The sequence below is a fragment of the Bactrocera oleae genome, chromosome 6 (genome assembly GCF_042242935.1).
Source record: "Bactrocera oleae isolate idBacOlea1 chromosome 6, idBacOlea1, whole genome shotgun sequence".
Classification (NCBI taxonomy): Eukaryota; Metazoa; Arthropoda; class Insecta; order Diptera; family Tephritidae; genus Bactrocera; species Bactrocera oleae.
In genome coordinates this window covers 32,854,608-32,866,369 of record NC_091540.1, presented here as the reverse complement: position 1 = coordinate 32,866,369, position 11,762 = coordinate 32,854,608, and the positions used below count along the sequence as shown (strand labels likewise).

Below are 11,762 nucleotides of genomic sequence, written 5' to 3'. Positions count from 1 at the left end.
TCTTGTTGTTTATTAACGATATCTCTTCAGTAATAGAATTCTCAAAAATTTTATTATACGCTGACGATGTAAAGCTTTTTAAATCATACACTTCAACTGAGGAAAGGTGTCTGTTGCAAACAGACTTAAACAATTTGGTTGCATGGTGTGATAGAAATGATTTGCCATTGAATCTCAATAAATGTAAGACGATGTGCTTTTCCCGTAGATCTGTGCACCCCTCTTCTTATGTAATAAAACACCATATTCTAGAGCAAGTTTTTAATTATGTTGATTTGGGAGTTAATATGAACCCTAAGCTTAATTTCAGTCTTCATATTGATACCATGGTCTTGAAAGCAAAAGCTGTCCTCAGTTTTGTTAAACGTTGGTCTAAAGAATTTAGAGATCCGTATATTACTAAAACACTTTATACAACTTTGGTTAGACCTATATTGGAATATGGCACCCTAGCTACCAAATCCATTCTGACAAGTTAGAGTCGGTTCAAAAACAATTTTTACTTTTCGCCTCAGCGCATTTCCGATGGGATGCTAGGGTAAGTCTACCTCCATACACTAGTCGTTTAAAACTTATTAATCTACCTACACTTTCTAGTCGTAGGGAAATGCTTGGCATAATATTCTTAGTGAAACTTTTGAATGGAACTGTTTGTTTCTTTTCTCCTGTCTGAAATTTAATATCCCGGTTCGCCTTTCGAGGCAGCTTAGACTTTTACTGCTAAAATCCTGTAGATCAAATTTTGAACTAAACGAGCCATTCCGCCGTATATGTCATGATTTTAATTCTCATTCCAGCACATTTGACTTATCTGACTCACTTTTCAAAATTAAAAAGACTTTATTGTTTTCTGTTAATAAGTAAAAATGTAACAATTTACTATATGGTAACTTTAGATCTTAGCTGTTGAAATTTTTGTTTCTGTAGCTGAGCAGTTTTAGATCTCAACACTTAAAAAACTCTCTTGCCTTTTCTGACTCGGCTAATTCCGCACGTATGCGGATTGCGCCCCTCGCGTCGTTTGGGCGGGAGGAGAGTAATCGTTGGGTTATTAAAAAAAATAATGCGCGACCTACGTCCGGTCAATACGTCTTGGCACACTAATCAAAAGTCATTTTTGCACTTAAATGCAGCATTATTCACTATTAATTAAATAATATATATAAAGGGCATGGCAATGTCATCATCATTCATTGCTACCACAAATACTTCATCACATATAAGGCAATGTCTTTTCTCTTTAGTTGGTAACTGTGATGAAATCTCTAAAATGAACTCCATATATTTTTACTTACTCCTACATACATATCTATTTACTGAATCACTGACGATTTTACTATTTTATTTCAACATTTGCTTGTAATCCCTTAAAAAAGTTATCTAGCAAAGACTGGTTCACTAAACCAAAGTTCCATTTCATATTTACATTATTGGAATCACAGATATTCATATATGACCTTCGGGTATTAACATTCGCCTCCAAGCACCTGCGCTCCGTCCAAGGCTCGCCTTGCATCAATAACTGTGATTGGTGGTCATAATACCAAAACTGATTACCGCCTTCGTAATGGCATGGCCATAGCCAAATGGAAGCATTCGGTTCCTTAGATTGAACATCCAGACAATTCTCGTTGGCCTGCCGCAGATCACGATGGAAAGTGAGCTGCCAATTTTGTGAGTCAACTGGCTGTTGAAGATTTGGTGAGCAGGGTCGTAGATCACCTATATGATGCTCTACTGGAAGCTGAATTGAATCCAAGCAAAGTTGGGGCACGGCAACGCTCTGTAAAGCACCAGATGCATAATCAGGTGGCGCGAATGGTGGATACATCCTTACAAAATCTGGCGCTACTGTTTCGAGAAACCACTTAAAGGGCTTACATTGAAGCCTTTCTCGTAAGGCGCGTCTTGCGCTTATATCACCGACTTTAATTCGGAGCAGTTCTGGATTATGCTTATAAAGTACCTCTTGGTATTCATCCAACCAAACTGATGCGACACGCTTGAAATTCTGTGATGGTGAAATATGAAGCATTAAAACTATGCAATACAAAATGTGTGTTGTATACCTTCCCCTGATAATCATCTGTACCATTAGTGTATTTGACATTAAATTTTGGGTCACGGTAGAGATGACCAAGCCGCGAACAGGGCACTTCCAATAAACGACCGCCGCACATCCAGATCTTAAAACTGAGCTCGAATTGCTCACCTCCCCATACTTCCAAGCCCACGTCGTAAGCGCCTAAATGCCAGAAGAACTTCGCACCTATGGCAAAGAGCCCACCATTCATTATTGGATTATTATGCGGTGCTGGAAGTGCCGCCTGCTCCTCAGGCAACAGCGGTAATTCTACGTAAACAAAATTCCAATCGAATCCACCACGTGCAGGTGTTCCTTCTATATACTCGAAGTTGTCGTAATCAATTATGTCAATATTCGGCGTGGTACTAGTGTATGGATCGTTGACAATCGGTTGCAACAAGGGCGGCAACCAATTTTGCGTGGCCTCTACATGTGTGTCAAGAAATACCAATGCTTCCCCGGTCGCCATACGTGCGCCGGCAACACGCGCTCTTATTAACCCCTGATGTTCCGTTAGTTTCAATATTTTCAGTTTCGCACCAAATTTCGCCAACAATTTCTGCTCAAGCGAGACCTCAAAGAGTGGCGATGTGCTAAAATCGTCCACTAAAATGAGTTCGTGTAATAGCTCGTATGGTGTCCGGTTCCAAAGACTGTGAAGGGTGCGCTGTAGCACCGATGGGTGTTCGTTGCGATGAACTATAATTATACTCGTACTGGGTAGCTCTTTGTGGTAGGTCATGCTGCGACAACTGGTGCACAAGAAAAGTAATAAGCTTTTTACGATACGAGTATTGCTTAATTAAGACTACTATGACTAATGTACTCACCGCAAGTGACGGAAATCGGGCACCGCTCGCTCAAATGAAATTTTTTCAGATAGCAAAGCGTTGAAACCGTAAACAAGCCAACTTGCTGCGGCTACCTCCTTGTCATAGCCACTTGGCAAAGCTGCCGGCCGACCTTGCTCACCTATTCCCTCGCGCAGGGCCTCACGTGCTATAGCGCCATAGTCGTGCCAATCCCGCCACTCTGCAAGCCCTCCCTTATCTGCCTTCCGCTGAGTTTCTTCGGCTCCATTTCGATGGGTGTAAAGCTGGTGAGTAGTAATCAAAATAATGCAAATCAAGAAAACTTCAAAAAGTATTCGTTTTCTCCAGAGTTTTCTGTGTAAAACTGATAATTTGACGTACATTATGCCAGCAATGCTCTCAAGCAACTGCTTGTGCTTATCTTAAGATACTTATTTCGAGCCTAAAATATGTTGTTTCAGCTTGAGATATTTACAAAGCAGCGCTACTTAAGTATTCTAAGCATTTTAGGAAGGCCGATTTTAAAATAAATACTTGTGTGGCTAAACGTCTTAAATATGCGACGATCAAAGTGTGGTGAATAAGCTAAAAGCTTTCAATGTTTTATATTATATATTAGAAAGCCCTGTGTAAAGCTTGCGTGCTTTTAGGCATTTTTATGCTGGCAAATGTGTCGTATTATAAAACAAACTATGAGGTAAACCAAAAATTTTTTTTAAATAAATGTATACAAGTATAAGAAAGAATTATGTTTGCTGAAATCAAATTAAATAAACAGCCCGAAAAGATGGGGAAAGCAGATGATTTACTTTCAAGATAGCGGTATTTCTTTCAGCAAAGCAAATTGTGAAAATGTCAATTGAACTACTAAAATATAAAATTTGTGGATATGGACTCAGAAGGCCAGCATATATGTACATAAATCGGTTCAAAATTGGACAAAGGGCAATTCATCACTCAAAGTTGCGGTAAAATCCTAAAACTGCTTACTGCAAAATTTTGCAAGAGTATAAAAGTAATATTGTTATTATTATATTAAAATGCCAAATGAAAAATGCATTATATTTTTAAATTGCAAATATTTGTGCTGGTAATATTTGACCGGTATTAATTGTATATATATGTACGTATGTATAATATATTTTAAATTAAAACGGCACTGAGTTTCTTTAAAAAACCTTAATTAAAAAATGAGGAGCTAAGAGCTAGAGCCATAGCCGGTTTCACTGTTTTTCTTTTCTCTTCAACGTGCCCCATTGCCAAATATCGGCCTCACTAACATTAAATTTGTTAAGGAATTGCTGGTTCGACTAAATAATGCGCCGCTGATGTTTTTAAAAAATGGGTGAAACCGTACGTAATATTTAAAGAATTTGGGTATATATATTATGTTTAATATAATAAAGTATATTTATATTTAAAATAAAACCATATAATATGAATGAGACTGAGTTCCTTTGAGGAACCACAACACAAACTGTACGATTCCTAAGAAGTTAGAACCGGGTCCATCGTTTTTCCTCCTCCCTTTGTTCTTCTTTTTACATTTTCTATGGGCTCTTATTGAGTCGTTAGGTATCGCCAAAAATATCGACTTCACTAACGTTAAATTGGTTAAGGAATTGCTCAGACCATTCATTAATGCGCCGCTGATCTCTCTCAGGCAATTCATCTTTGTAGCTGCCAACTATGCCACGACGCATAAATCTGCAACAAAATTGAAAAAAACTTTATAAAATAGTTGTATTATAATTTTTTCTCGCTGTACTTACTCGAAGTCAGTAGCTACAGTCCTTTGGCCAGAACTTTTAATTAGTTCTGTTGGATTCGTTTGATGATTTGCTGCGGATGTGTTAACGGAATTTCTTATATGCGTCTATGATCCACACAAAAACACATAGCACTTATTTACCTTTCATGTTTTCGAATGACAGGTGCTTCAATAGCTTCTCCATCTGCGCTTCAGTCAAAGTGGGTTTCTCCAAAAACACATTTAAACGCTCCAAAACACCCCGCAGATTGCGTTTCATTTCCTCAAAAGTGGCGAAAAAGACATTAGGCTCGGTGCGCATTTGCCACATGGTAAAAACGTGAGGCCAGAAAGGTGTATAAGTTATATTAGCATTTAAGAAGTCGTCAAGAAAGTCCTCCGGATTGCCTTGATAGGCACCCTTGCCGCGTATAAAGTGGCTGAAGGATGTCAAAACGTCTTTCGGATTGCGAGCACAGTAAATCAACTAACACGGGACGTATGTACATATGTATACAAGTTAATATTACCAACTGTTTTGATGAAAATTCGCTATACTCACCTTTACCTTCTTTTTCCAAATTTGGCGCGGCAATAAATGCGGTGGGAAATGAGATTTGATGCATCGTGGCGATTTGAGCTGTGCAGCCAATGCTATGCTGTCCTCGTACCTTGTATCATATAACATACTGATGCTGGAAATATGGTGAAATTTGATACAAATGTGGTCAATAAGATACACAAAAATTTCCTTACTCCATGTAAACGCTGCGCTTAAACAAATGTGTTCTACTCGCCTCCTCATAGTCCAAGTTATTTAGTAGTAACCAAGCGGCTTCCTGCATCCAAGTTGTTCCACATTTCGGAAATGTAACTATGAAGACATCATCATTTCTCACTTCGAATTCGTAAGTCCGCGTAAATATATCCTTGAATATAAGGGGCGCTGTGAACCAAGTTTCAGCCCACTTCCACTTGAGGGGTATAAAATCGCCATCAGTAGACACTTTAATTATTTCCCGCCTTTTTGTAAATCGTATTGGATCATCGGGTATAGTTTGCTTTGGGGCGATATGCAACATTTTCTAAAAAATGTCAAAACAAAATTAGCTTATATAGTGGTATAAAGTATATAAGTTTTAAGTCGATTCCGAAAAACGGAAGGAATTTATTAGCAGCTTTTTCTGGAGACACTATACTCGAAGAACTTTCTTTGCCTGTTCAAGAAGAAAGTGTTCCATTATTTTAAAATGGTGAGCACCGAACCAAGTAACACGACAGCGGCATTGTTTGATCTTTAATTACGGTGCAATAGAGAGACTTTGGACTAATTTCCAAATTAAGAGAATTATAAGGCATACAAATTTTTAGAAGAGTATATTTTATGCCCCTGATACCTGGCGCCCTCCGTAATAAGAAAGTCTTTCTTGCGCAACGGGGGCTATGCGCAAGCGGACATACTTTCCCCCACACTCGTGGGGCCATCAATGAACCGAAACATAAATAAACAAACACAAAACAAAAATCGGAGAGAGCCCGGATCTCCAGAAAAAAAAGCCGGAGGGGCTAGTTGCTCCCAAAAAAGAGCAGCGTTTGGAGCGAGCTCGGCAACAGACATCAAGAGGAGCGAAGCTTGGTCCAGAAGATAAGGCAAGCACTAGTAAAGAGGCAAAAGCTAAAGCTGGCCCACAGAAAGTGGTAACGCCGGAGGCATCCAGACCCAAACCCTGCAGCCAAAACACGGCTGAGAAGCAGGGGGAGAGAGGAGATGCCAAAGGGGCTGCTGCTGGTAATGCATCTGCCAGGGAGTGGCCTGCATTTAACATTCAGAACCCGCCAAAGGCAAAGTATGCGGAGAGCCGACGCGCCGCATACCTACTAAGGTTGGTAGAGTTAAAGCCGCCAACGAAAGAGGAGCTAACGAAGGAGCTCCAAGCATCGATTGACTGCGCGACAGCAGTCATACTCAATTTCAAGCTGGAGCCGCCGGTAAAGAAGAAGTCAGCTGAAGAGGCAAAGCCGTCAGCCAAGAGGCCGAAGACAAAGGGCGTAACGCCCGCAAAATCATTTGCAGAAGTGGCCCGGAACCGAATTGTCATTGGCGGTCTGGATGAGGGAGATCCCGAAGGAAGAATCCCCAGAGCCCAATGGAAATAGGTGCAGGCTGTGCTGACAAATGTGGCGCTGGATTAAGCAATCCGGGTCCACCACCGTCATGAACAGATGCCGGTTAGTACCAGGGCCAGATGAGCAGATTGCTTGCGACGACGAGAGATCGGTCGCTCTATACAAAGCTGCTATAGCCAAGGTGGGAGAGGTATACCCTGGGGCAAAATTGGTAGCAGTGGACAAAAAGGACATACCATCCAGACCAAGGGCAAGGGTATGAATCCAGCTCATAAGAGCCTGCAACCCCAGCCTACCCATGGAAGAGTGGAAGTATGTCAAGACATTTGAGAACAGCGTAGCAGAACTGGCGTGGAGACCAAAAGGGCCACGATGCAGATTCAGCTGTTATTAACGAAAGAATCCATCGAACCGCTGGCGAAAAGTGGCGGGGAGATAAATTACGGGTTCACGAAAGTGAGGATAACGTTCCACAAGTCGGACGCCGATGCTGCAGACCATCTGGCATCGGAGAAAGAGATATGCGAAGTAGAGGAAGATCCTATGGAGTCCTCGAGCGACGCGGAAAGTATGGAGCGAGGTGAGTGTTCTTCTTCCGGGTCTGAGCTTTCTGCCAGACTCTCAAGCTTGTATACTGAGAAAGAGCTTTTAAGCGACTCTTAGGAAGACGCAGATATAACAATAGCTAATGCGTCCTCTACAAATTAATCTTCATCATAGCAAACTAGCTTCAGCAGCCCTAATTAACCGCGTGGCAATGGAACAGCATGAATTTGTCCTCATTCAGGAGCCATGGATTAATGGAGGGCGTATTTGCGGACTGAGGACGCCGAACTATAAGTTACTGATGGCTTATTGTGAAGGTAAAATCAGAGCCTGCATAATGGCAAAGAAAAACCTTAATGTTTTTATATTACATAATTACAGCAACAACGACACAGCAGCAGTAAGCTGGGAAACGGGCACAAGCAGTTACCGGCTGGTGTCGTGCTATATGCCATACGAGCAAGAGCTGGTGCCACCTCTGATGGTAAAAGAGGTGGTACGGGATAGCGAGCCATCCAAGTGCATGACGATACTTGGATGCGACTCAAAGGCGCATCACACAATCTGGGGCAGCACAGATGTCAATGACAGAGGTGAGTGCTTCTTTAATTACCTACTAGGCACTAAGTTACTGGTGTGTAATAAGGGAAGCACGCCAACATTTATTACAATAAACCGACAAGAAGTGATGGATATCACACTTGTGTCAGAAGAACTAATTGATGAATACAATAGAGGAAAGGGCCGATAGAGGTATTAAGTTTAGGAATTATAGGAAAACGAACTGGCAGATGCACATGCAAGAGCTGGAAAAACGTAACCCTATGATTCTACCGTTTCAGCCCAATAGCAAGGAGGCTCTAGATATCCTCGTTAATCGACTCACGGAATCGTGCCGGCAAGCATTAGAAGTGGCTCGTCCAATAACACGAAGTAGGGGTAGAATAAGGCCCCCCTGGTGGTCTCTAGAACTTAAAAAGGTACAGAAAGAATGCAGAAAGCAGTTCAATTTAGCTAAGCAATCCCAAGGCGAGTCAGACTGGGATTATTATTACAACCTCCTTAGGTCATACAAAAAGGAAGTTAGGAGAGCAAAAAGAAATTCATGGAAATCTTTTTGTAATGATATCGAGAACACGGCGGAAGCGTCTCGACTTAGGAAAATGATGCCACAATCGGTGCATAGTATCGGTTATCTTCAGAAGCCAGACCGGAGTTGGACGGTATCCAGTGAAGAATCCCTGGGGCTACTAATGGATACCCACTTCCCAGGCAACTCTGAAAGCCATACTGCTGAATAAAACAGTGGAGCAGAAATGGACTCCACACTTATAAACATAGTATCAGAAAGCAACGTACGCTGGGCAATAAATAGCTTTGAGACCTTCAAGTCGCCGGGATCAGAGGGTCTATTCCCGGCTCAATTGCAGCAGTCGTAGAATTACATAATGAATTGGCTAATTGCCATTCTTAAGGGGGCGCTGCAATTAAACTATATCCCTGCGCTTTGGAGGGAAGTCAAGGTAATATACATACCAAAGGCAGGCAAAAGCTCGCATACAAGTCCAAAGGACTTCAGGCCAATTAGCCTCTCCTAATTCCTTCTAAAAACGCTGGAAAGACTAATAGAATTACATATACACAAACTGAAATCAGAAAAGATGGCTGGTTCGCAGCATGCGTATTCTAAAGGAAAATCCACAGAAACAGCACTAAGCTCTGTGGTGGCGGAGATCGAAAAATCTCTGGAAGTTAAAGAATACACTCTATTTGCCTTCTTACATATAGAAGGAGCCTTCAATAATATCCAGCCTAGGGCCATACTGAGTGCGCTTAAGGATCTGGACATCTCTGAACCTCTCAGAAAATTAATTGAACAGATGCTCACGAGCAGGTCAATAATTTCAACGCTGGGAGCGTCAACGATGTGCAGATCTGTTCAAAGAGGTACACCTCAAGAGAGGAGTGGAAAAAGGTCGAGGGGGACAAGAATACAGGAATTAGCATCTACACGGATGGATCCAAACTGGATAATCGAGTGGGAGGTGGTGTCTTCCTTGAAACTTTAGACACCAAAATCGCCGTCCGCTTACCAGACCTCTGCAGTGTTTTAAAGGCGGAGATCACAGCAATCAAAGAAAGCCTTGTTGTATTGACAAAAAGTGCGCTCACAACAAGGAGCATATATAAATATACGGATAGCCAAGCGGCCTTGAAATCACTCAAGTCTCCTATGGTCTTATCAAAGATAGTGAAAGAATGTCTTGATCTATTAGAGGATCTAACATCCTTCTTCACGATAAACCAACAATGGGCTCCAGGGCATAGTGATATCCCTGGTAACTGCGAAGCAGATGAACTAGCCAGAGCAGGCATAACGTTACAATTAACCCCTGAGAAAGAGGGTATTTTTATGGCCCTGGCAACTTGCAAACACTTAATCAGCGAACATGCTATAAATATAGCAGAGTCTCGGTGGATACAATCAATAACCTGCTGAACCAGCAGACTAACGTGGCAGGAATGGAGCGTGAGTCGCACAAACCGACTACTAAAATTTAAAAGGAATGATATAAGAACTCTGATAGGAATACTAACAGGTCACTGTCTAATTGGTGTACATGTCTGTAGGCTAGGTGTACCATACAACGACTATTGTAGAAACTGTCAAGAAGTAGAAGAAGAGGAAAAGCATCTTCTATGCGAATGTAAAGCTCTATACAGGAAAAGAATCGCAACTATCGGTCGTGGATTCATTGACGACGTATCAGAAGTTGCTAATATAAAATTATTTGTACTGATGAACTTCATCAGGAGCACAGGGTGGTTCAGAGAGGAGACGATAGAGTGAGGGAGCATTAGTCCCGGTGATATCACAATGGGCCTCCTATAGGCCTAGGTGCGTCGTAAGACAGCCACTCTACCTACCTACCTATTTTATGCCAAAGTGTACCATAATCCCTTATATTTTTCTTTGTTTCTCTATTATTTAAATTGCATAAATGAAAGCTATCTCAGGAGCGACGCATTTAAGTTATAAGCCCTGACGTCGACATGGTGCAATTTAAAATGGCAAACTATTTTATAATGAGTTAAAACCTACTAGCTTCGATTATTGATTTCTCAAACTCTAAGCAGATAATTTTATAACAGCATAATTCCTGTAAATTTGAGATTTGTACTTAAAAGAAAATTTGCTGCCTCAATCAAGACTAAATGATGAGCCGTATTATTGTATAATATTGATGTATTGTTACCGCAACACTCAATCAACTCGTTGAAACCTAAGTATGTGCACACATAGAACAGTATACTTCGATATATTCTCTTTGACCAAGAGAGGAGATTTCGAGTATGTCATATATGCCAAGCATATACCCATCTCAGCATGAAATTAAAATATTGCAGTGTATACTCCAACCATTCTCCAAAATACTTCAGCAATTGACAAAGCTAATTCCTGCGAATTATTAGTTTATGTTTTTTTAAGTTCTTCTAATATACCACCAAGTTTCGAACCATTTCCGAAGGAATTCTATTGTATATTCCACGTTTCTATACATGCTACACTACTAATTTTTCCTCTAATGGATGTATTAGCCACTGAAGCGCAGTATTATTCCGACTTTTTTTTTCTTGCAATAACTGCCTCAAATTTTTTAATACTATTTAAGCGAAACCCAATTTCGCATTGGTATAATATTCTAAACTATTTCCAGTTTAATAGCTGGAGGTATTTTTTTATGCAGAAATCACTCAGTACTTACTATTCACTTTTAATACGCAATTCTTTATGTCGGTTTTTATTATTTTTTAAAAATGTGCTTACAAGTTTATTTGCAATACACCCGAGTATTAGTTGCAAGTAAGCTTCCATAGGTATAGTCGATAAGGAACTAACGAGTGAATTTGCATATACACTGCGCCCAACCTAGATTTGCAATTAAAAGTTCATATCAAGATCAATGCACTTGAGCTTTTATTCTCATTACTTATCTGAGAATGCTATTAATGGGTTACGTAACAGGGATGCACAATTTTCGAATTACTTTTTGGTAAATACAAATGGGATTTGTGTTATTTAATGTCGAGTAGTTGATTGTAGATAGATATTCGACGTAACAATTCTTTTTTATCATATTGAGGTATAAAACATCAATGAAAAATATATTATTATCATAAAGTTAAATTTAAATAATCAAGATTTCCAGTGGTTGTAATCAGATTACACTCCATCAAGAACTGTAGCCTACCAACCTTAGAATGATTGCGAACTGTTGATATTTTAACCGATTTGTGGAAAATGTCACATACTACATAGGTCACGTGAAGTAACTGTAGTATTTAATCCTAAGTTAATTAAACTTTATTTTCATCTTAAACGAATGCCGTTTTAAATTTTTCACTAGTTTATTTCAACTACTTTTTGCTTATTAACTTA

General features: G+C 40.2%; 2 protein-coding genes across 4 annotated transcripts; both read right to left on the bottom strand.

The window, feature by feature from the left end:
- Positions 1 to 1,325: 1,325 nt before the first annotated feature.
- Positions 1,326 to 3,425, bottom strand: LOC106619927 (N-acetylgalactosaminyltransferase 6). The gene is made up of 3 exons (XM_036370854.2): positions 2,917 to 3,425; positions 2,070 to 2,838; positions 1,326 to 2,011 (listed from the first exon to the last, which is right to left on the bottom strand). The coding sequence occupies exons 1-3, from the start codon at positions 3,279 to 3,281 to the stop codon at positions 1,337 to 1,339; spliced, it is 1,809 nt and encodes a 602-aa protein (XP_036226747.2). The 5' UTR covers positions 3,282 to 3,425; the 3' UTR covers positions 1,326 to 1,336.
- Positions 3,426 to 4,284: 859 nt separating this feature from the next.
- Positions 4,285 to 11,235, bottom strand: LOC106619928 (sulfotransferase 1 family member D1). Of its 3 annotated transcripts, none has more exons than XM_014238259.3 (6): positions 11,151 to 11,235; positions 5,405 to 5,733; positions 5,211 to 5,343; positions 4,811 to 5,135; positions 4,671 to 4,740; positions 4,285 to 4,605 (listed from the first exon to the last, which is right to left on the bottom strand). In XM_014238259.3, exons 1-6 carry the CDS (start codon positions 11,196 to 11,198, stop codon positions 4,470 to 4,472), a joined length of 1,041 nt encoding a protein of 346 aa, XP_014093734.2. In that variant the 5' UTR covers positions 11,199 to 11,235; the 3' UTR covers positions 4,285 to 4,469. The 3 variants fall into 3 exon arrangements, with proteins under 3 accessions (XP_014093734.2, XP_069967503.1, XP_014093733.1); XM_070111402.1 differs by having other exon boundaries at positions 5,217 to 5,343; XM_014238258.3 differs by having other exon boundaries at positions 11,089 to 11,229.
- Positions 11,236 to 11,762: the final 527 nt, after the last annotated feature.

Bases quoted from the DNA above. Each gene is read 5' to 3' on its own strand.
- LOC106619927 (XM_036370854.2), bottom strand. From the start codon at position 3,281: ATGTACGTCAAATTATCAGTTTTACACAGAAAACTCTGGAGAAAACGA. The intron at 2,839-2,916 runs GTGAGTACATTA...CTTGTGCACCAG, and splicing joins CCCGATTTCCGTCACTTGCG to TTGTCGCAGCATGACCTACC. The intron at 2,012-2,069 runs GTATACAACACA...TCACCATCACAG, and splicing joins CAGATGATTATCAGGGGAAG to AATTTCAAGCGTGTCGCATC.
- LOC106619928 (XM_014238259.3), bottom strand. From the start codon at position 11,198: ATGGAAGCTTACTTGCAACTAATACTCGGGTGTATTGCAAATAAACTT. The intron at 5,734-11,150 runs GTAAGCACATTT...GACATTTTTTAG, and splicing joins GGTGTATTGCAAATAAACTT to AAAATGTTGCATATCGCCCC. The intron at 5,136-5,210 runs GTGAGTATAGCG...GTCCCGTGTTAG, and splicing joins TTTGGAAAAAGAAGGTAAAG to TTGATTTACTGTGCTCGCAA.